The 23,913-nt window shown below is 40.3% G+C and overlaps 1 protein-coding gene across 1 annotated transcript in view; it reads right to left on the bottom strand.

The window, feature by feature from the left end:
* Nucleotides 1-22,793, bottom strand: part of cbl (Cbl proto-oncogene, E3 ubiquitin protein ligase) — a 35,516-nt gene extending 12,723 nt beyond the window's left edge. The window contains exons 1-4 of the mRNA XM_080053463.1: nt 22,097-22,793; nt 16,106-16,353; nt 3,037-3,183; nt 2,610-2,766 (exon numbers count right to left, since the gene is read on the bottom strand). Of these exons, the coding sequence (XP_079909589.1) occupies nt 2,610-2,766; nt 3,037-3,183; nt 16,106-16,353; nt 22,097-22,243 (699 nt within the window). The 5' untranslated portion in view covers nt 22,244-22,793. The remainder of the gene's footprint in view (nt 1-2,609; nt 2,767-3,036; nt 3,184-16,105; nt 16,354-22,096) is intronic.
* Nucleotides 22,794-23,913: the final 1,120 nt, after the last annotated feature.

The following is a 23,913-nucleotide window of genomic DNA, read 5'->3' as shown; positions in this document are numbered from 1 at the left end:
GTCCCCTCTGGTGGACTCAAGTTACATATATTGTATCTCATCGCTCTTCTGCCCTTTAGTGGAATGTGATCACAGACTGGTTAGGTAGGTAAACAAAGGAGTGCTGTTGACTTCATGTTACATTGTTGTTGGGTAATTTGGCATTTGTACATGTATTCTTTAGTCTAACCACTTGGACATACATTCACCTGCTCTGTTTAAACTTAACTGAACAGAATAGAGCAGAGGAGGTAAACTATTTGGAATAAATTAATTGGTTTATAATCCCACAGCGTCACTCAGCCTAAAGTTACTGCACACATTTGAAGGGCTTTTTATAGTAATAAAAAAAAAAGAAACACATCACCCCTCAGTCTACTGCATATCAAGGACAGAGCTCAAAATGGCCACAGACTCACTTCCTCTCCTAAGTTCGAGGACATTTAGAGGGGGGCTTTTTCTATATGAGGGAGTGACATAGGAAACGTCTGTAATATGTTTAGGCTTCATTAAGCCTTTCAGTGCCCTGTACAAGTAGCCAGGGATAATTTCACAGAGGGAATAAACAACAAACACTACAGCATAAGAGATATGATGCAAGGGTTTTAGATAATACCATTTAATATGAGTTACGTTCATACAAGGGAGGTATGACTAGGGATGGGGATCGTTAATATTTATTGATATCGATACCTTTATCGATACGCCTTATCGATCCGGGTCTTTATTGATACCACTATCGATACTTTTCTATTATTATTATATATTTTGAAGAAAATATTATTTTTGGTTTTAAAAAATCAAGTGTATACTATCTATGAAAAAAATATATAAATGTTCGCACTTGTTGGTTAATGTATTGTCTTCTGTCACTTTATCATGTTTTAGTGATTAGGAAAATATTTAGGAAATAAATAATTGTATTTTAAATTAAATTAAATTTCTAATAAATATTGGCATCAGTAGTTTAAATATATATTTTAAAATGATGAGAGCACTAATACAACTGTATTACTCATGTTTCTCGCCAAAAACTCAATTTCCCATTCCTTTACGTTACACTTGAACGCATCATGATAACCTAATAGTCGTTTTACTGAGCCATCCTGAACACATCATCACGCAGCACGTCTGAAAACTTTGTTTACTTTTTAAGCTAACTAGCTTGTATGCTGCCGATTACAACACGGATTTCACAATTGGATTACTATTTTTAACTGACGGGACAACAAGCTACACAGTCTGTCTGTGTGCGTTTACCGCTGGTACTTTGTGGATGATGAAGACGGGCCCGTCTGTGGTGCGGAGGAGGAGGAGGAGTCTTTTCAATCCGGAGACAGTCGAAGGTACTGCATTTGGCCTTTATTTGATGCACAATGCTGATGTGCTTGGCCATTGAGGTTGTGTTCCCCCCTTTACAAGAAGTTATTTTGCAACATAAGTTGCATTTCGCTTCTGCTTTATCTTCGAACTTGGTAAAATAAAGCCAAACCATAGACCTTTTCGCCCGTTCAGCCATCCTCGCGAGCGAAGTTAACTGCCAGACTTCTCTTGTTTTACTTTTAATACCTGTTTGCATATCATTCATAAACATTGGCGGACATGCAGCAGTGATTGGTTTGATTTGATTTAAATGCCGTGACGCGACTCGAGGGACACACAATTGCGTTACAGGACCTACAGGAGAAAAAAAACGACGAGACTCGATAGTGGTATCGATAAGCCCAAACGTTATTGATTTTCGTGTTTTGAAAAAAGTGGAACCGGGTCCTTGATAGAACCGGGTTTCGATCCCCATCCCTAGGTATGACACATTATTTGTTACTGTGGTAATAACAGTGTCGATATAGCATTATGTACTATAGGTGAACTCTGAAGATGACCCCTGGTTAACCCGCCCTCTGCTCTCTCTCTACCTCCATTTTATATATTTTTCACAGGCCTCCTCTTTCCTGCTGCTTCTTTCCATGTTGCTGAGGAGAGGGAGCTTCTAAAGTGCTATTCAGCACCTGCACCACTAGGAATATACAATAAACTACTGCCAAATACTTCCTGCTGCCTTGTGTATATAATTGCAAAATATAAATGGTTAGCTGCATTTAGCCCTTTACTTCACCACAACTCACTGCGCATGAGCAGTATGTCAGTACTGTGGTCTATCAATTACAAAGTTGAGTTAGGTTTTGGCAAAGTGAAACAACTCATAAACTGACAACGTACAACACAGCCCCAAAATGCATGCTTATTTAGAGTCCTGGCAAGGGAATTATTCTAAAAAAAATGAAAGAATAATCTTAGGGAGGCAAATATATAATGATTACTGTCAATGAGAATGATATTATATGAAGAAAACAGACACACCATAAAGAGGAAAAACACATTGCCAAACAAACATTTTCCCGGGGTGAGCAGAGCAGAGAAAAGTTTCAACTTCAGTCAAAAAAGATGTGGCAGGTAGATTAGTTTAAGTTCCTTTTGTGCAGCTCAAATTAAAATGGGTTTCTAAATTTTTTCCATCACTCTCTTCTTTGTACAATTCTCTGTGAACAGACAAGAGAAAAGGTGTTGTGTGTGTGTGTGTGTGTGTGTGTGTGTGTGTGCGTGCGTGCGTGCGTGCGTGTAATCACTACCTGGAATAGCCTGGTGAATATGTCAAACTCAAAGACAGAGATGTAGTCATTGCAGGTGAGGTCTATGGTGGACTTGAGGGCCATGGCCTCCAGTCCCGAGCTGATGGCATGAAACTCATGTAGAGACTGACGGAACACTTTCCAAGGCACAATGGTCCTGGAACACACACACAACAAAACAGATGACGACATCACCTCGCGTTCACTGAAATCCATAATTAGTGTTGACTGTTAGACCGCCTGCAGGCTGCCTCGGGGCACACCCTAGGCACATTAAAGTTGCAGTGTGAGTTTTGATTATGACTTTCTGTCAGTTGGTTGCGCTGCATATTGCATGTCCTCAATCGCAAACTTTTTTTATTTGGTAATTGCAAAGGGGGTAATAGACTTATTCAATGCATATTAAGGTACATGAAACTGGGCTCACTTGTCACCAAAGGCGCGCCTCCAGAACTCTGCAGCGTCAGCCTTGGTGATGCGGAAGTTGTCGCCCTGAAACAGACCGTTGGGGAAGATGGCCTTCAGCTCAGCCAGCATGTGACTGAAGATCAACGACAGCTTCGTGAGGTTCCTCCTGTCAAAGTCAAGAGAAGAGGGCAGGGTGTGAGATCTCGTCTCTTTCATTGTATTGAGGCCACAGTTTCGTCATTTGAACAGTGAGAAATGCAGAGCAACATTTTTCATTTGTATTACATGAGTGGATTTAAATCACATGGGACATGATTTACTGTGTTAACATTGGATGAATATCAATTCCTGGTAATTTTTAGGAAAAGTTAACTGGATGCTGGTTGTTGATGTAATTGGTATTCTGGATGGTATTAGCCTTGGTGTAAAGAATGTATCTACATGCAAGTGATAGGATACACACACACAGAGAGAGAGAGAGAGAGAGAGATGAGAGAGAGAGAGAGAGAGAGAGAGAGAGAGAGAGAGAGAGAGAGAGAGAGAGAGAGAGAGAGAGAGAGAGAGAGAGAGAGAGAGAGAGAGAGAGAGAGAGAGAGAGAGAGAGAGAGAGAGAGAGAGAGAGAGAGAGAGAGAGAGAGGAGAGAGAGAGAGAGAGAGAGAGAGAGAGAGAAGCAAGGTAATACTAGGTTAGCGCTCTGATTCTAGTTGGAAAGAGCTGGTCAACAAGCAAAGAGGAGAGGATAATGACTGACGACTACAAAAATAAATAATAAATAATACAGAAGAAGAGGAGAGGAGTAGAATTGAGGAATCAAAGGTGAGATGGGAGTACACCCACAAAACAAACCCACTCTTTATCAGCATAGCCAGGCCTGCACCCCATCACTGCATTTAGGAGTGTTATGCTGAGAAGAGCAATGATTTACGAGGCGGCACAGAGGGAGATTGTGCTTGGGCTGCCGGGGCAGGGTGAATTGACATGCACAAGAGAGACAGAAAAGCAAAGTATGGCTACACTGCAGCTGCCCCACACTACACTACGCACCCTATGAGTGGAGAAAATAAAGGGGGGATGGAAACACTGAATGAGGAAGGAGGAGGACAGTGACTGAAGATGGATGAATAAGATTAGTGTATGTTGAGAACCTGCCAAACGAGACCAGCGCTTGTTAGGAGGATGGTGCCTCAGAGGAGAGCGGACAAGAATCTGAAAGGGAAAAATGCAACGCTCGCAATCTCCAATAAAAGCGTTGTAATAATACCCTCTCCTCAGCAGTAAATGATCCTCAAAGAGTGAACACTCTAGTAGCTGGATCATGTCTAATCTTTTTGAACTGCTCTGCCCACTTGCAATCTACAGCAAAAGGGCTTGAAGCAGCAAGATGCAGGGACCGTCTGGTCTTTGAAGTCAGGGCTACCCCTCATTAGTGATACAATGTGGAATATGAGCCTTCTTCAAGTACTCTCTGTATTTCCCAAATGAGTTCATAGCCACCATAGCTGTGACCATTTTCACCCAAGCTAAGGCCTGGCATTTGTGACACTGCATGTAAGTGCGTTTTCTTCAGCAGCTACCATCTCAGCAGGGAGGGCCTCCTCTGGTTCTTCTGCTCCCTAGCCCTACTGGCCCACTAAGCCTTAAAGCTGCAGTCTCACACATTCTCCCTTCAACCTCTGTCTATCTAGACTTTTATTTCCTCCTGCTATACTTTCATCTACTATGTGTTATCATATGGAGACAGTTATCCCCTCTTCAGCTTTGAATTAATCTCTTCTCACTTAAACCTTTTTATGATTCCCACATCTAGGTCGGTTTTAGAGTCTAATAAATCCACTTAACTGCTCTTCTTCTCATCTCTGAAGTTGAAACATTCATGAAGGCTACTTAAAGACTTTCAGCTTAAATATTCTTCTCTTCCCACCCATTAAATTTCATTTTCCAATTCACCAGCCAATGCTAATGATACGTTTGAAGATTCTGACCTGGAGTCTTAGTTTCTATGGACACAAAGTGCACGGAAATGTTGTGATGTGAAGGTGTCTTAAGCTGTATGGATTGTACATGTATTGGGGCCGTCAATTACGATTTTAAGATGACACATTTTTTTAATTGGGAAAAAAAAGGCTTAGAGATAGGCATTCATATACAAATTAAGGTAAGGTCATAATGTGTGTTTGTAGAGTTGAATGACTGCATTAATGTACAGACGCAAGAGCAAAGAAGGGATCCAGTGGAAAAACTCTCTGTGCAAATGATAGACAGTCATGCTGCTGTACCTACAAAAGCAGAGGAAGCGTCATAATAAGTAGCATACATACACAATCCCCAAACATGTGACTGTGCACTTGCTTGTTGACTAGGTTTGTGATGTTACAACAATGCCACAAGGAGTCACAAGCCCTGTGTTGAAATCATTTAGGAGACAGAAAAAGCCAAACTGTTTTATATCCAACCTTTTTTACACATAATGTACAAACAGACAAGTCCACATAGAAATCCATGTATCTGTGACCAGTGTTCGCTTTCACATTCAATCTTTCTCCCCAACTGGCATCAAGCTCACAGGGTGGCACAGCTGTCTCTGGCAAGAGATTTGCACAGTGAATGAGACTTTGTTGGGTCTTTTTGTCTGTATGACAAAGAGAGAGATTGACCAAAGGGAGGCTGAATATTACTTAAAACTCAACAGGAAGATACAGGTTCAACCATAATCTTATACATAGCAGGGCAAGCTAATATACGTTTATAACTTCTCTCTCCATCCTACAAAAACAGGCCAGTACTGTGTGTGTGTGTGTGCCTGTCTATGTGTGCGTGTGTGTGTGCCTGTGTGTGCGTGTGCGTGTGTGCATGTACTGGGCAGTGGCCAGTGCTCTTACAACCGCAATTCAAGCTGCTGTGCCAACACGGACAATAAAGAGTCAGTAGGCTACTGACTTGCAGAGAATGGTTTGCTTTGGACTGTCAAACGTCTACGGTCTTTTCTTTTTCTGTCTCTCCCTCAATCTTAACCACCGTAACAGGCCAAACCTTTTCTTCCAAACACTAGGTTTTTGTCCACCATCCCCCTCATGCTATAGATTGACCTGTGACCTTGCAGCTGGCTGCTCCCTTCCTGTTTCCTGCTGGCTGTGATAAAGTAGCGCAGCTAGCCACCCAGCACTGCACTGCGCTAATACACCGCTGCACAGCCAGCAAGGGTCAAGCTTACTGAATGAGAGCCTGTCTGGATTGGCAAGAGACTATCACAAGTAGCTGTAATAGTATCATGCAGCTGTATTGTCTTTTTCTGCTCAAGGCTTAAAAGGAAAAAAATCAAATCATCAAACACGAACTGAGCCCAGCAACAAAAGCTTAATGTTATTTTGAACAATTTATAAGATGAGCTAAGAATCTTGAGGACAGCTAATATTAGAAACCAGAAAAATCAAAACACAAATTCCACTACGGCCCTATGGATACTATTTTAATGTGATCTGAGGGTTACTATATCAATTGCAATTAATCACATAACAGGTCTCCACAACATTGTTTGAACATACTTTAGGAAAAAAACACCACTACAGCCATTATTATTATTTTTTTTTAAGATATATATATATATTTTTAAGATATTTTTTGGCATTTTTATGCTTTATTGATAGTGTAGAGACAGAGTTGAAATGGGGCAGAGAGGGGAGTGACATGCAGAGAACGACCGCGGGCGGGAATCGAACCCGGGTCCGCTGCTGGCCGAGGCCCATGGGGGGGACGCCCTACCAACTGAGCTAAGGGTGCCCCCCGCCATTTGTCTTTTAAATAAAACATTTAAATAATGCACACAGGAGGTATGGTAAGCGCGAAATAGAAAAAAGTATGCTGATTGGATCAAGAGGTGCACTTGAAAGGGCATTTTCTACATGTACCGGGATGGAACTTCCAACACATCAGCACAGTGAGTGTCACGTTTCACCGTCCCATTCTGGTCGTATGCAAAGCACTCACACTGTACATAGGCTCTGAACTCAGTTGCTTATGGTAGGCTACAGCCCTGAGATCCAACTGGAGGAATGTCATTTGAGGGATGGACACACCTTATGAAAATAAAATTAATTCCCAATGTTCCATCCCAGTGAGAAATTATTCAATGTTGGGAATACAAACAAAACAAAATGAAAACCTTCATTAAACAAAAAGGAATAAAAAAGCTTTTAACAAATCTTTTTGGTGTTACCCATCCTCCAACCGTTTTCATGCCTTTTATCGATGTCTGTCAGGAAGATCGTGAACATGAGCTGAGAATACTTGGATGCATCTGTTTATATTGTGACACATGCAAAGGGAAAGGGAGAACCTGATTCGAAAGGCCATCGTTAATGTCCTGAATGTAATAATGTGGCCAATGCTTACGCACACACAACAAATATATATTTATTAGTGGTGGGCCGATAACGGCGTTAACGGCTGCGTTAACGCCAAACTCTTATCGGGCGATAAAAAAAATATCGCCGTTAATCTCTTAATTCCACCTCCTGTTCGGCTCAGGGGAGATGCTGTTCGCCGTCGGGGTGAACCCCCTTCCGCACGTGAAGGCTCGCTTCACGTGCGGGAAAGCTATAGTGTGAGCGGCCACAGCTTGTATTTTGGTCATATCTAACACTGGACTGCAGGCCTATATAAAAGTGTTGTACCTTTGCTTTCTTTGGGTTAAAAAAAACTCCATCAACTCAGTATCCGTCTAGTCCAAAAAAACTCTGTCAGCTGCTGCTGCAGACGGTGTGCAGACGTGCTCGGAGAATCGGCATCGGCGCATCAACAGTCATTCAATGCAGCGGCAGTAATCATACAACCGAACGGTGTAGAAAGTCCCGTCAGTTAAAAATAGTGATCCAGATTTTAAATCCATGTTAAAATCGGAAGGATATAAAGCTAGTTAGCTTAAAAAAAGTAGCAAACATGTCAACTGTGATGTGTTCAGGCCGGCTCAGTAATATGATTGATGTGTTCAAATGCAACACAAAAAAAAAGAAATTTGAGATTTTGGCGAAACTTGTTTTCCCAGCAAGATAAAATAGATAGTAAAGATGGAATGGAATTATGACCTGTTTAATGTCCTATCTAGAGCTATGATCATATCAGCAATTAAAGCAATAATACAAGTTCTATTTCAACAAAATAATAGAAAATTATCAATTTTGATATCAATAAAGACTTGGATCGTTAAGGAGTCTTGAAAATGGTATCAATATCAATACAAATTAACTCTCCTGTCATCTGAGAGAAATTAAGATGATTTAATTTTTTTAACCGTTAGTATTTACCGGTTAAAAATATTATCGGTTGACTGGTTTACCATGGACATCCCTTATACTGTATAAATGTATATCATACATTGTATGTTTTTTTTTGTGTTATCCCAGTTAAGTTTATTATTAATTTTTTATCATTTAATATTACTTTTAATAGTTCCGGGACGTTGGAGCAATAACCTGGTGTTTTGACACTTCAGTGTGCACTGTGAATTTGAAGTAATGTTCAGTTTTTGAATAAAGATGCAGCATTTACAAATGTTTATTTTTTTTATCCGATTCATCGATTAATCGAAAAAATAATCGACCGATTAATCGATTATTGAAATAATCGTTAGTTGCAGCCCTAAACAATTCATCGTTACCTCTTATGGCCTACAGTTCAAAGTTCATGTTTAACTGAATAAACAGTTTGTAAACACAAGTACATCTTGTTGAACATTATTTATTTTCATCACCAATTATCATAGTAGAACAGCTTCCTCAAGCAGTTTGTGATGCATGTTGGAAACAGGAGATGAGCCCCTGGTCTGATGCGCCACCTGGCTTGAGAAACACGTTCTCAAAGACTTACTTTGAGTCATTATTTAGGGAGCACACGCATATTATGAATGAATTCAAATGAGCCATTTTAATCTAGATTAATCTAGATTAATTTCAAAATTAATCTAGATTAATCTAGATTAAAAAAATTAATCTATGCCCACCTCTAATATTTATATATATTAATCAATAAATAAATAAAAATGTATGTAGTTGTTGGACTGGAAAACACGGTGGATTATGTGTTTTAAATTCTGGCATACCATTTTGCTTTAGTCATCTTATAAATGTAACTCCCCGGAACTGACTTCTCTCCATCTCATTCAGGAAACAGCCATGACCGGACACGGACACGGACACGGACACGGACACGGACACGGACACGGACACGGACACACACACACACACACACACACACACACACACACACACACACACACACACACACACACACACACACACACACACACACACACACACACACACACACACACACACACACACACACACACACACACACACACACACACACACACACACACACACACACACACACACACACACACACACACACACACACACACACACACACACACACACACACACACACTACATTGACTGCACTTAAGCAATGATACACATATACTTAAACTCTTCTAGAATAATAAAAGCTTAAATAACAATAGAATATCTAAAATGAAAAACAGCTATGTGCAAAACCCAGTCCAACTGCACTTTTATTAAATGTCCCTTTAAGCGCTCCTATCGTCTTCGTCAGACAGGCTTAAACTCAGATTATAATAAAAGGAGAAAATAAAGATTGTTAAAAACAACTGAAAACCAGCCGTGTTTTCGCTTAATAGCCATATCTTCAAAATTAATGAGATCAGATATGCAATTTGGGCATAAACAAGTGCCTGTTGTTCCCTGCAGAGCAGATAGGCTAGAGGGTTGCGTCATGCTAATCACCATAATCTAATATTGTGAGGACTACATGAGTCGGCTGCTTGCTGATGCCGCAGTGATATAAATAATCATGATGCGCAGCTATTTGAGTGTGTGTCTGTCTGTGTACGTGTGTGTGTGTGTGTGTGTGTGTGTGTGTGTCTGTGTGTCTGTGTGTTACTTAAGTCACTTTCAGGGATACATAGTATCTGTCCATACAGCTACAAGTGTAATCAGATGTAACACCTTGCCAGTGTTACTGTTGTTAACTGTGTTTTCCATTCTCAGCGTCCCCTAAAAAACTCCCAACTCCATCACAACCAGCTAGATGCCAATTCATCTTGGTTTTTGTGCAGAACAATTAACCCAAAAGGCATTGCATTCAGTTTGATTCGAATCAAAGAGTGAATGCAGCAGAAAACAGAAGTGGTATGAAACATGAGAGCTTCCCTGCACTAAAATCACCTTGAGAATGAGACACTGTTGCTACTATTCACTGTAGGCACTGGAGTAAGTATAAGGCCTAAACGGGTGCTACATACAGCCAATTATTTCGGAGATATACGTTGTAAACTTCAAGTATTCATCCCCTCACTTGTAAAGTACATACATAAGTAACCTAATATGAACAAAGAGGTATCTAATAAAACTGAGTTCTTCACTTTAATGAGAAAGTACTTTTTCTATTATCACCTTAATAATCTTGAACCCTCAACAATACAGGACTCTGTTGTATTAGCTTACTGAATGATCTACTTGAACTTTACTTCGACATGTGAGGCATATCCAAATGTATCAATATCCAAAAATCACTGATTGTATTTTCTGTTTTTAAAAAATTAGTGGGAGTAGCTAAATCAACAAACTAATATTAGCCCAACAGCTTCCTCTGATAAAACAGCAATGAATGATATTCATGCAAACATACTTGTGTAATCAATTTGATCTGACATCATTGTAATGCACCCGTGCATTTCCTCATGGCTCCATTCAAAACTGCATACACAGACCTTTCCTACAGTATCATAGCTGCAGTGATAATATCGCTTTTCAGATAGTCAAAGAGCTGTGCTCTCAGAGACGAACCTTTGTGTCACATGAATGCCAAGTACATTTACAGAAAATAGGAAGTATATTTTAGGACAAGGCTCTCCTGGTGAACCAAAATAGGAATGGGTGCAAATGACATTTGCAAATACCAAGGGTACTGTACCGTACAATGACATGTTTTTTTCACTTCACAATGGCTTAACTACTTGAATCAGTGATGACACAGCACTGTACTGTAAACAGCTGCAGAATGAAGTTCATGTGCTGATATTTTGGCTAGGATTGGTAGCATTAACACGATGTGACCTGAGCAACAAATAATCTAAACCTGAAAACTGAGAATAACATGTAAAATAGAAATGTGCAGACAGCCAGGTGCTGTGATGTAGCAACAGCAACTAACGTAGTGCGCAGTGGCATTAGACAAAACAGCACCAAGCACCTGTGCCAACCCGCTGAACAAAATGTTTTACAAGCACCACACTTCACATGAAGACAACACAGTTCTCTGGCCATTTCTAAATAAAGAATACCATTTAAATTGTTACAAAATATAAAGAAACTAACAACAATGATACATGTTTGATTATACTAGTAAAAAAACTCCAAATGTTCATCTTAGCACTAGCAGTTAGCATTTTGGTGGTTCATGCAAGCCGCTTAACAACATCACAAGTTCTTTGCAAATTTTATACAGCAGGCTCTCCATGGCACCTGCTACTGAAGCCTGAGCAGTAGTTGAGCTGTTGGGAACACTGAATGAGAAGAAACTTGAGGAAGTTGTTCCTACCGACAATTGTAAAAATATCACTGAAGCATTTATGGAATGCATTTCTCTATTGTGCAAAGGATCGGCGCAACAATCTGTCAGTTAAGGAAGGTAGGGATGATGGAAGCGGGGTAGCAGTGACGTGTAGGGCTAAACTATGTGAGGACTCAACTGATAACTGTGTGGATGAAAGGCTGAAAGTAAGGATAATTGTGTCGATTAAGCTGCTAATTATTGTCCTGGTTCATCAATTAAATGGTTAGTCTTCACAATATTAGACAATTCAAAAGATTGAGACAGGCAATAAAAAAATAAATAAAAAATAAAAATCAACACTACATCATGACAACTGCAATATTAAATATGAAGATATTGACTCGTGAAAATCTAGTTTTAGATTTTACATCACCATTTTTGTCAGGAAATGAAAATATTGGCCCCACTGAGCTACAAAAAACCAACACACATTAAACCTTTTACTAGCAAAAGATGAGGTGTGTTAAGTTTACACACAAAACAAATTATACCCATGATGCCACCACTGTATAAAACGAACTACTATCAGTCTCCAGGTCGCACACTTTCTGCAGTGTAGACTGTCTGTCCCACAATGCAGAGTTGCATCACCCTGCAGCCTATAAGCCCACCACTTCCTGTGACCAGCTGGACGGCTATCAACGGTGGTCAGGATGCAATGGCAGCCTAGCCCGGGAAGACACATCAAACACATGCTCAAAGAGAGGTCAAAGCAGTATCCGGTTTGGACCCATGGAGGAGGGGGTGCAATTTCTGAGGACACATTGATCAACCACTCTACTGTATAACTCTGCTTAGGGACCGTAGATTGTGTAATGTTTAACACATCTAGGTTTCCTATCTGACTAGTTAAGTAAATTAACACACGGGCCACAGACAAAGCAGTGGTGTTAAAAAACTAGAAGATACTCCCTCAATAACGCGCTCATTTCTCAACAAAGAACAATAACCAAACCTTATTAGCAAACAACAACTCAATGATCGCAGAAACCGAAGTCTGCTGCACTGAACCACCACACTCTTATACTGAGTGGATAGAGTGGACAAGTGAGCAGGTCACAACTAAGTGTCTGCCAGCTTTTGTTTTATTTAAAACTATGCTGATTCTGATTTTGTCCCCATGAAAAAAATTCAAATTTCAGCTTTTGAAATATGCGTATAAGTGTTTCTTAGTCAGATACGATAGTAAACTGAGTACATTTGAAATTTTTATATAACAATACGATATGATCATGTCACTAACTAACAGGCAATCTTTTTTTTTTACATTATATAAAGTTAGATATAGTTCTCTAAAAACCGAATTAGTTTATGGTTATAAAAATGTTTCAATGATTAAAATGAACCTTAGCTACAAATCTATAAATGTCCTATCCTGGGTTTCAAACAGTTCTAACTAGGGCAGCCTACAACGGATGATTATTCTCATAATTGAGATGAATATCAAAATAGCTACAGATATATTCTTGTTGATTAATCAACTAAATTGTTTTTGAATTCTGAGACTAGAAAATGTCTTGGCTGTTCTGTGCAAAGCCAGAAAAGGAAGTAAGTAAGGCTGACATAGAGGAAGTGCTGAATGTTGAATGTGACTGAATATGGGCTGTCAGTGTTAGTATAATTACGTTTTACCCACAGTAGAGTCACTTTCATCCTCACAAAAAAAAGAAGAAAAACAGCAAACACCTCTTACTCAAGCGTCTTAGAAAGTCATGATCAAGCTTACCAGACTGTTGCTCAACAAAAAACAAACACAGGGTTTGACTGCATTACCTCAGCTCGACTCCATCTCTAAAGCTATACAATCTGTGTGGGACATATGGGAGTGGGGGGCTATATAAACAAAGGGTCTAAATCTCTGGGGAAGACATTGTGGAGTAGCCTGTACGGCATCACAACATAGCATGTCCACCCACGCTGCATTCAGGGCTCTCATGAGAAGCTCAGATTCTTCACTCTGACTTTAACTATTGAGCCACAGAGGAGTCCAGTTGATCGTCATTTGAGTCGATAACTATCAAGTCCTAATGCAAGTCATACAGGTAGAAATAATAATAGGTGCAAACAATTTCATATTTTAGTTAAGGTTGAACAAAAGGGAAAGCAGTGTATGATTACACTTTCTGCATTCAGAGAGATTATCGTTACCCTCACTGTTCGACTTTTTAGTCTAAGCCATGTGCTGAGCTCAGCTGCAGCCTAACCACATACTAGTCTCTATAACGGCTCAACGCCATTGGTTGATCCTAGAGCATTCTTAAGTGGGCTGATCCCTATTGGTTAGTGTCACGGCCACTGCACACAAACAATAGCAGTCTTTGTGTGTAATGCCTGGCTAGCTAGCTAGCTAGCTAGCGAGCGAGTGAGTGAGTGAGTGAGTGAGTGAGTGAGTGAGTGAGTGAGTGAGTGAGTGAGTGAGTGAGTGCCCTCTGCTTTAACCAGGAATCTTCTTACTACGCAGCCTCTTGCTCCAATCAAGTGATGAAGAAAATTAATTTCACACAGAAATGTTTAAATGGCAAGAAAACCCACTTTTTCAGTTTATGGTAAATACAGGGGCGTTTTTGATAGAAGCTTCCTCTTCTCTCTCCATGTCTGTAAAATGATGGTCATCGTAGCTGACAGAAAACAATCTCACTGAGGAACCGGGCAGTAAGATGAGGATGTATCACTTAGTACTGGGCTGGCTATATCAAACTATTACATAACACTCAAGACAAACTTCTTTTTAAAAAGATATTCAGAGAAAGCAACTCAGTTATAGTAGTTTTGGTATTAAAAAAATAAAAGGACGTAATTAATGAAAACTATAAACGGTAAGATTATACATTTACATTATTAAGAAAGAGTATTATTACTATTTACTAAAGCGCAAATTAAATACATGTCCGCTTACGGTAATTCTTTCTGGTGATTTAATGTAAATATCTAGACTATGTACACTGAAGGGAGGGACAGAGGAGCAGAAAAAGGCTCCACCCTGCTGTAAGTCTGTAGCTTCACTGCAACACATCAACCATCTGTTCACGACAATTGACCTTCTCCACAGAGATAAAGTGGATCACTTCTTCAACTTTAAGGTTAAATGCCGAAAAACATGCAAACTCTTTCACTCAATGTGCATCAACATTGATGAAGGACATGGACAGTCCCTTGCAAAGCCCATATGGTGGCTCAAATAACAGTAACAAGGAAGTAAGGGCTTAATTCTAATACTTGATCGGTTATTCAATATGTAGTAAACTCTGTCAACAGCGCAGGAAATATATATAGCAAAAACAGTAGCACAGCAACACAGTGCTTTTGGTATAGATGTGGTAAAAACGCTTCAGAATAGAAACTTTGTACAGTAAAAAATATCAAAAATAAATAACAGTTACCTACAGCAGCCAGACATAAAAAGACATCTGAAAAACACACAGGGTTTAAAAAAAATATTTGCCACTGCCAGTGCATCAAGAGAATCTCCCACCCCAGAGGCAGTTCTGGAGAAAGCCTTCACTTGGATTATATTTGATACCGGCTCACATCTGGTATGAAAGACTCTCTAGGGCAACCCTAATAAAGACCATCTTACTATTGCATTACATACTGTACAGCATGACACCTGTTATCCCTATGTCTGACTGCATTTGCCCATAGCATGCAGTGAACCAAAAGACATTAGACAAAAAAAGAGGTAAGCATCCAGCAGCTAATTGCACCTCATTAATGCAACAATAACGTTGTGCTTATAAAAAGCTCCATTATGTCTCGAGGTCTGTTATGGTATATTTTGTCTTCAAAGGAATGCCCTTCTCCTTTGGTATTTATTAAGACAAGGGAAACGAGAGGAATACTCCCATTAATTACATATCCACAAGTCCCTTCACACATTAAAACAGCTCATTTCAAACACAGACTCTACACTTGGGTCTCTGTGTTCTGAGAGAAAGAGACAGATTACTGAATATGAGAGAAGAGAGAGAGAGAGAGAGATATATGGAGGCCCCGTTGCAATTTCACAAAAGGGAAAAACCTCACAGTAAGACAGCCGCAGCTACATCGGGAGACAATGTTCAAGTAGATGGTAGAGATATGGAGAGGGCACGAAAACAATGTGACAGACAGGCAGGCAGCTGTAGATTAAGCACATTCTGACCACAGAAAGAGCTCACATGCTCAAACCACAGCACACCCCCCTTTTGTTTTGATATATCTCAAGCTACAACCACCCCGAGGGCTTTAGCATGGGAGCACTTGTTCACTCTGCGCCCTGCACAGTTGTAATTATTCAGAATGGGTGAACGAATTTGAGGTGTGTGTGTGTAGCCTTCTTGATAGAGCGTTTCAGATTGGTTCATTAAAGAAAATAAAACTAGGAAATCTTTTTTTAAACAGTTATCCTATAGAATCATATCCACTGAATTAATATTAAGCTAGGTAAGGTGATATCATTTTTATTCACTTCATTCACCTGGGTTGTGAGTTCTCCTCGTACATGCGTTCCTTGCCCTCCTTAAACAAGCTGATGGTCTGCTTGGTTTTCTTGGTGAGGTTCTCCATGAAGACCCGGAAGTACTCGTTGTCCCCCAGCATTTCCATTTTGCCCTCGTAGCGTGACAGGATGGTGCGCAGGTGCTGGTAGGTGTCTGGCAGCAGGTCCAGGATGTAAGGGGGGCTGTTCTTCAGAGCCAACTTGGGGTTTTGGCATAGACGCACCACCTGCAGAAAAGGGAGGATGTGAGGGGGGGGGGCAGGGGGGGAGAGAAGTTACGGTTATAGACAAAGACGAGTGTATGAGATAGACAGTGGAGGAGATGAAAGACAGAAATAAGATGTGTGGCGAGGTTGTGAGCGACAGAGAAAAGAACTTGAGTTTGAGTTATCTAAAAATGCCGCTATGCATTTGGAGTCTGTACATCAGCAAGACATTATTTATATTTTTCGCATGACATAGCTCTCTGCTGTATTATAGCACTTTTCTTCAGTGCAGAATGCTGTCAGTGAACCCTGATAGAAGACATGCATAATGGAAAACACCAACAAGGGCCAGAGACAGACAGAAAATCCCTTCAAAGCCCCCGTCAGTGTCCAGTTTGGAGCTTGGCGAGTGGCAAGTCAAATAATAGAATACAGAAAGTCTTACTGATTGAATCCCTTACATAATCAATAGTTATTTCAGCCACTGTCATACTACTTCTTATTATATTTACACACAATAAGATGGAAGGAGGAACAGGACAAAGGCCTATCAACATTCTTGCACACAGTGTTCGTTCTCATTGTGAAGCCAATTATCGTTTGGTTTCTTATTATTAGACGTACATGAATCTTTTTTCTAGACACGCACAAAAATGCTCACACCACGTCAATAATCATGGGTCCCCGCAGTCTTGTTCTCTACATCTTCGGCATGTTTAGAGAAGCGGTTGATATGTTTACACTTCCTCATTTCGATCCGCACAACCTAAACCACTTCTGCCTTACAAATACAAATGCTCTTTACTCAACATTTGAGCAGGATTGTCTTGCAAGTTTGAACTGCTGAAGCACTGGCTGCGAGACTCAGAACATTCAGAATGAGCTTCAACTACAGTGACATTTCATGAATTTTTAGTAGAAGAGAGACAAAAAGAAAAACTTGCTGAACCCCCCCCCCCTCCCGACCCTCCAAAGCTTCAAATCAAATGGCTTGACTTAAACCAATCATTGACTCAACAGAGGGCGAGTTCTGTAATGGGTGAGCTGGGAGAGACAATCTTCTGTTAGATAACCTTATAAAACATGGACATGTAGGGCTACGTGCTCCAGTTAAACATACATTTTAAACATGCTGCACTCTGTGTCTGAGTCACTTTGTTGACCATTACAAAAGGACACTGGCGAACATGAGGCTCTGTGTAGACATGGCAGTGGTCATATTTATGCTGTATTCAAGTCTTACTTACTATTGTGATTGCAATCTACACTTCCATGTCGCTAATTTAGACCTAAGCTGATGTAGAGGGCTAAGCGGTCAGCTTCAAAAGGTGACCAGACAATTGCAGGACACGACTCATTCTCTTGTAGACCAGGCACAATGACTGTCTAGTAATCATGATGAGTCACAATAAGACTTCAAAATGGTGAAGTTGGATGGGTAAAATCAATCAGCCTATGATTTAAGTATGCCTGAAACCACATAGATTGAGCAATTACATCAATTTCATGTTACTATGGTAAAATCCCCTCTTATAAAAAGTGAACTATTTGTTTAGCCATTAGGTATAACATGGTCGTATATTTTCTGCATTCAATTATTTCATCAGAATTTCTTCTTGATTTGACAAGGATTAATATGCAATTATTGGGTATATTGAGTATCCCTCAACATCTGGGAGGTAGCTGACTTAAAAAGGGAAACCTAAATGAGCCGGGCTTTTTATACTGAGAGTATTCCTAACATATTAGAAAGATTTGATCTGGGTTAGTAAATGGGCCATTTTGCTCAGACAGGTCGGTCCATCATCATCACTGTATCAAATGCCTCTCGAAAAGAATGAGGTCACACTTGACCGGTAGGATATTTTAAGCAGGACGGATTTCACAACACGCAAAATGTTTTTAGCAAGTGGGCCTTCATTGGTGTCTCAGTTTCCAGCGTCCTACTGGTAGGGAGTGTAAATGGATCACAGGTGAAATATTTTGAGTGTCAATATAATTACTTTAAATCTTCACTCACAGGTATAAATTTAAAAGATTTAAATCAATTTGTCAGCAGACATCAAGGATCACCAGGGTGTATAAAGCCATGCTGGATTGGATACTTCAAGATTGTACATGGATGTTTTAAGCAGCAGGAAAGGAGACTAGCATGATTAAAATGATTGCATTCAGCATTAGAATGACCAGTTACGACTGGCAATGCACTGATGATTTTGTTTATTTAAATAATTTAAATTAGATTAATCTGAAGGTAAAAGAAGAGCTTTAACACAATGGTGTGTAGAAGTTATAACGATAGTGCTTCTATTTTTTGTATCTTCTGTGTATTTTTTGCAAATTGCCCAGTGTTTAATTTAAAAGCAAATATTTCATTTGACTACTTGGGCTTCTGAACCTAAAGATAATATGCTGTCTGCATCATTGCCAACAGTTTGCCCTCTTTCCTAAAGGCTCTAAACGCAGAAAGTCTAAACTGGTCATGTCTGGGACCAGATAAGAGTCTGTTGCCAAGGTTACACCATTTAACATTATCGTCTATCGTCCTTACACTTCTACCCATAACTAAGCCATACAAACACGTTCATGCACACACATGTACAGTGCTCCCGTACGTAAACGTCAATCACGGCTAGAGGGTCCTGAAGTAAAATGTCGATCCGAGCTAAACTGCATTCCACTCTCCGTCTAAGTCTCAGTCTCTCTTGGCTCATTTTTACACCTGGCGTAGACCTGAAAGTTTTGTACATCCAGTTCATGTCGTTTAAAGTTTAACTAGCTCGAAGGAAAGTTGGCCTTGGATCAATTTTTTGTTAGGCTTTAGTAGTAAACAGGCAATGTGTTTGCTTCCTTGTTGGAATGCCATTAGTCTAGCAAATATAGCATAAGATTCTCGCAATATGTTTACGCAAGACAGTCTTATGACAAACTATTGTGTGCAACTAAAGTTCCCATTTATCTTCCAAACACATAGTGAAACTAATTTAAAAGTTGTTTGGTGACTACACTTAAAAAACTCTTAACTGAATGGATTATAGAACTGTTTCAGACACAGAGGTGACTGATGTCTTACTACACTTGTTTAAGCTCAAAAAGCAAATAAGAGACAAAAACACAGGATAAAACCAAAACAACCCCCAACATTTATATTTTAACTGCTGGAAAACCTAATGAGAAAAATACAATGTATTGATACTTTTAACAATAGCCCTCCCTCCTTCCTACCATCTGTGATTTTAGACAAAGCCTGAATCATGTTTTAAACTCGATGCATGTAGCTAAACCAAGAACAACAGCAGTGTTCACCCCAGCGCTTTATGGCTAAGGCGGCCGCCTTAGCAACGCCAGCACCCCGCCTTGACTACCGACTACTTTTTTTTTAGTGCTGCACAATAAATGTACTAGCAAGCGCAATGTGTGTGCTAACTGCACGAAAGGCCGCGATTTGCGGTAAATAAATGTGCGCATGTGTCTCCAACGACCATGCCGCGCGCGTGACTACGGCATGCACGCGGGAAAAGGGGAAAACACATTGTATTTATTATTTCAACTATTTTTAAAACAGCATGCTAGTGTAGGCCAAGAATATTTATTTTCTCAATTTTCAATGCTGCTTTATTTTTATGTTTTAAATTGGGAAATACATGTTCCAAAACGACCAATAACCTCTGCATTTAAAAAGAAATCAAGCAAGTAGGCTAATAATAACCATTAATGAATTATAGGCTATCGCATCACAGTAGGCCTATTGTCCACAATAATCGCACAACAGCCCCGCATCCAAAAAGGAACTTTAAAAAGTTGAATTTGCACTTTGATGTGCATACACATGTTAGTGTATGGTATATTATTTGTATTTAGTTTGTCTGCATAGTATCACACCAAAACAGTAGAAGTTTTCTTTAATTGTGCTTTGTACTGTCTGCATGTTTGCACAAAATGTGTACCTGCACATAGCAAACAAAATTGCACAACTGTAAGGTCAGTGTCAGTTGTATTTTTGTATTCAAATAAACAGTTGTTTATTTCTTTACTGTGCATTGGCATCTTTGAGCAAAATACCCCCAAAATGTTTGCCTCCTGTAACCTTGACTAAAGACATTTTCTGGGGGAAACACTGAACAGTGTTAGTTAAAAGCTAAAAAAAACCAAGGACTTGATAATTGAGGTTTGTGATGCTGAACCCTTGAAGAACAGATAATGTAGGCAATTCTAAAGAAAGAAAATGAATGTCATGCTTCTGATCAAATGTAACCGAGTCCTGTGCAGGAGGTGTTTTCAAAGAGAAACTGCATTATTATACTGCAGATGTTGGTCTACACTAGTCTACACTACACTATATGTTGGGCTGTGGTTTTCGTTTCACCACTGAACGATATTTCCGCTGCTATTTTAAAACAACCTGGTGGAGTAAAAATACTTTTGGTCTAATATCCTTTTCAAAAGGTAAGACGACAGTTTTATTTTCACCTCGTTGGTGCATTCCCCTAAACGGTTTCACTGGATCAAATGAGCATAATACATTATTCTCATGCTGGTGTAAGTGATGTAAAAGGACGTAGGGCAGTAGTCAACTGCTCCCGATATTTCGCTTGAACCCTGCATGGTAGCTGCTGCTATCGTCAATGAATGTGTGTGTGTGAATGGGTGAATATGTACAAAACAATATAAAGCGCTTTGGGTCTGTAAAAAAAAACAGGGTAAAGCGCTATATAAATGGAGTTCTATTTTTCCATCTGTCCTGTCATCTTGTCTGGATTGCATTTCAAGATGTATGAATAAAAGGCATGGACATTTTCTAGAAGAGTGGACACTCACCAATAAAAATAAAGACTGACTATGCTGTGTTGCTTTCGTTGTCTTATTTGTGCTATAGGTAAACTAACCCCTCTTTTGTGTACAACAGTCCATCCAGACAAATTTAACGGCTTAAGGGGGCAACATATGTGGTTTCTTAATTATAGCTTTGTATAAAAGGACAAGGTCTTTTAACATCAGAGCTCTAAACTAAGGCCTCAAAGAGGAAGAGGAGACACAAAAGACTGTCTTGTCTTCCTAGTCACTCTAATATTGCTGTGTGAATCTCACAGGAAACTGGGGGTCAAACTGCTACAGACTTTTCCAAGAGTTGAAGCCGTGAAATGAGTCTCCCTTGTGAAAGATCATTATTGGCCTGGTTAAATTTACACATTTATTTTCTTGTGTCCCCCCCTAAATGCTTTATTGTTGTTTCCAAAGGGCTGACAGACAGTCAACTGCAGAAATTGTACAGGAGTGACTGTTGCTGTACTTTCAGCACACTGCCACAACTTCGCCTATTTCAACTCCTGTATAGCATTCGTGAACATCCAGTTTAGTCTTTGTTGAGGCTAATGTTTACAATGCACTTTAGAATGTAAAGGTGGCCAAACAAACTACATTCACCATGGTATGACAACTAGTTGGAATCGGAATACAGTGGCACAGCAGAAACAGATGTGTCAAAAAAAACAGGGGCTATCGTTGATTTTGGGCTGTGTTTTTAGAGTGGTTCGAGATATATCACATACCACATATGGTACCAAACAACAACACATTTCATGTTAGCAAATTAGCTCACGTTGGCTAAACATGTCTTCTGCCCGAACTGACTAGCTAACTGCAGCAGGCGGAAGATTAGCTAGCTTATCGCTAGTTAGCTGCGGTTAGCTAGCAGTCGCCCTGGGCATTCACCGCGCGAGCTAACGTAAACGGCCAGTTTACAGTAAATCGATGACTTACGAACCTTATCCATCAGTTTCCAGCATTTCTCCACGGTCTTTTTGTCCACGGCCCCGGGCTGGTGATGGGAGTGGAGGTGGTGATGGTGGGGCTGGAAGGCATCCTTCATCATCCCGATGAGCCCTCCGCCTTTCTTCAGGTTCCCGGCCATTATTCGGGCTCGGCCGGGACAGGCGAGGCAGGGCAGGGGTCAGGGGGGACCGAGCCGCCGCCGCCGCGAGTTAGCTGCACCGGGAGATGGTGATCCGGCACCCCCCGGCGAGGACAGCGCCCGAGTGGCGAATTCGAGCCAGGGTCCGACAGGGGGTAGAGGCAGGGAGGGATGACTATCGCATAAAGGCTCCCATAAGTAAACCCAATACCAATTTGACAGATAAACGTCCAGGTTGTGGCTAAAACAAGCCCCCTCCAGTCAGTCCGTACTGCAGCTAGCTTCTGCGCTGCTGCCCTCCGTCTCTCTCTGCAGGCTAATTAGCAGAGCACCAGACCTGTCTCTGCTCGCCCTCAGCTGGAGGACAATGGCACCGTTTCTGTGCCCAGAAGCCTTGTGGACTGGAGTGTGTCCTGTCCTCTTTACAACCCTCGACGTCGTCCCCCCTGCTTTTTTTTTCTCGTCAGCGGCAGCTCGTTTCACCCGTGCTGTGTCTTGTCGGGAAGTTCAGTGTCTGTGTGTGTGAGTGACTGACAGTGTCAGCGCTCCTCTGTGGACTGACGACTGAGCACGCACCGTTGACCGAGGGGAGGAAGTTGCACCTAAAGTGCGAAAGTTTCACCGACATACATCGGTGTATAAATAAATGGGGCAAATAAACATTGCCTAGTATTTTTCTGTCCCCCTGCCCCCTCCACCCCCCGTGACGTGTAAATGAGGCCTTTTCTTTTCCTGTACGTCCCCTTCCCTTCGCCCCCCTCTCAGAATCAAAATTCTACGCCTACTCGTGCGCGTTAACGAGCCATGAATGTGGTCGGGCGCGCGCCTCTGCTTGTACAGCATTCATAAAAACGAGTATGGAGGACCATTACAAAATGAAGAACAAATAGGCCTACATTAATCACAATAAATTAATTAACCCTTATGCCTTGTTAAAAAAAAGTTACACTGGGTATGTTAAGTACACGATTTGTATTTTGAACTTTAAACTGCAATAAAATTATGAAATTTTTTTCCCAATTTTTTTTTCATTTTCTTCACGAAGGGGTTGTTGTTCAATCTATGTTATGGTTTAATAAATGATGATTATAAATCAACCCTTTAGATGCCAGTTTTGATCATATACCACCAACCGCTTTTTTGAAAAATACATTACAATTCAATATTCCAATTTTTTTTAACTTTGATTATAATTAGTATCACCGGCTCACCCATCTGAATAATAGGTGAGAAAATTGATTTTGGTGCATTATTACTTTTTGCATAATGTCAGTTTGAAAAAAAAAAGTTTGATTTCTACCATTGACTTACATTATAACAACTTTTTTGGCAACCCACCTGTAAATTAAAGTGAATTTTTTTTTTGCCTTTGATTTCCCATTTTACTTCAGAAAACACAATGCAATTGGGTAAAATGAAAGATAATAGTAAAATTTACCCATTTTATCACCTTTTATCATCGTCTTTATTTCAAAATATGAGTTTTTATGATGCAAACCACTGACTAAAACTACAAAATAACAGCTTTTTTAATTATTTTTAGTGTGTGTGTGTGCATGTGTCTGTGTGTGTGTGTCTGTGTGTGTGTGTGTGTGTGTGTGTGTGTGTGTGTGTGTGTGTGTGTGTGTGTGTATGTGTGTGTGTGTGTGTGTGTGCGTGTGCCAGTTCGT

The sequence above is a fragment of the Ammodytes marinus genome (genome assembly GCF_949987685.1).
Source record: "Ammodytes marinus genome assembly, chromosome: 3".
In the NCBI taxonomy this organism is placed as follows: Eukaryota; Metazoa; Chordata; class Actinopteri; order Uranoscopiformes; family Ammodytidae; genus Ammodytes; species Ammodytes marinus.
The sequence above is the reverse complement of the archived record's forward strand: the minus strand, read 5'-3'. Positions and strand labels throughout refer to the sequence as shown.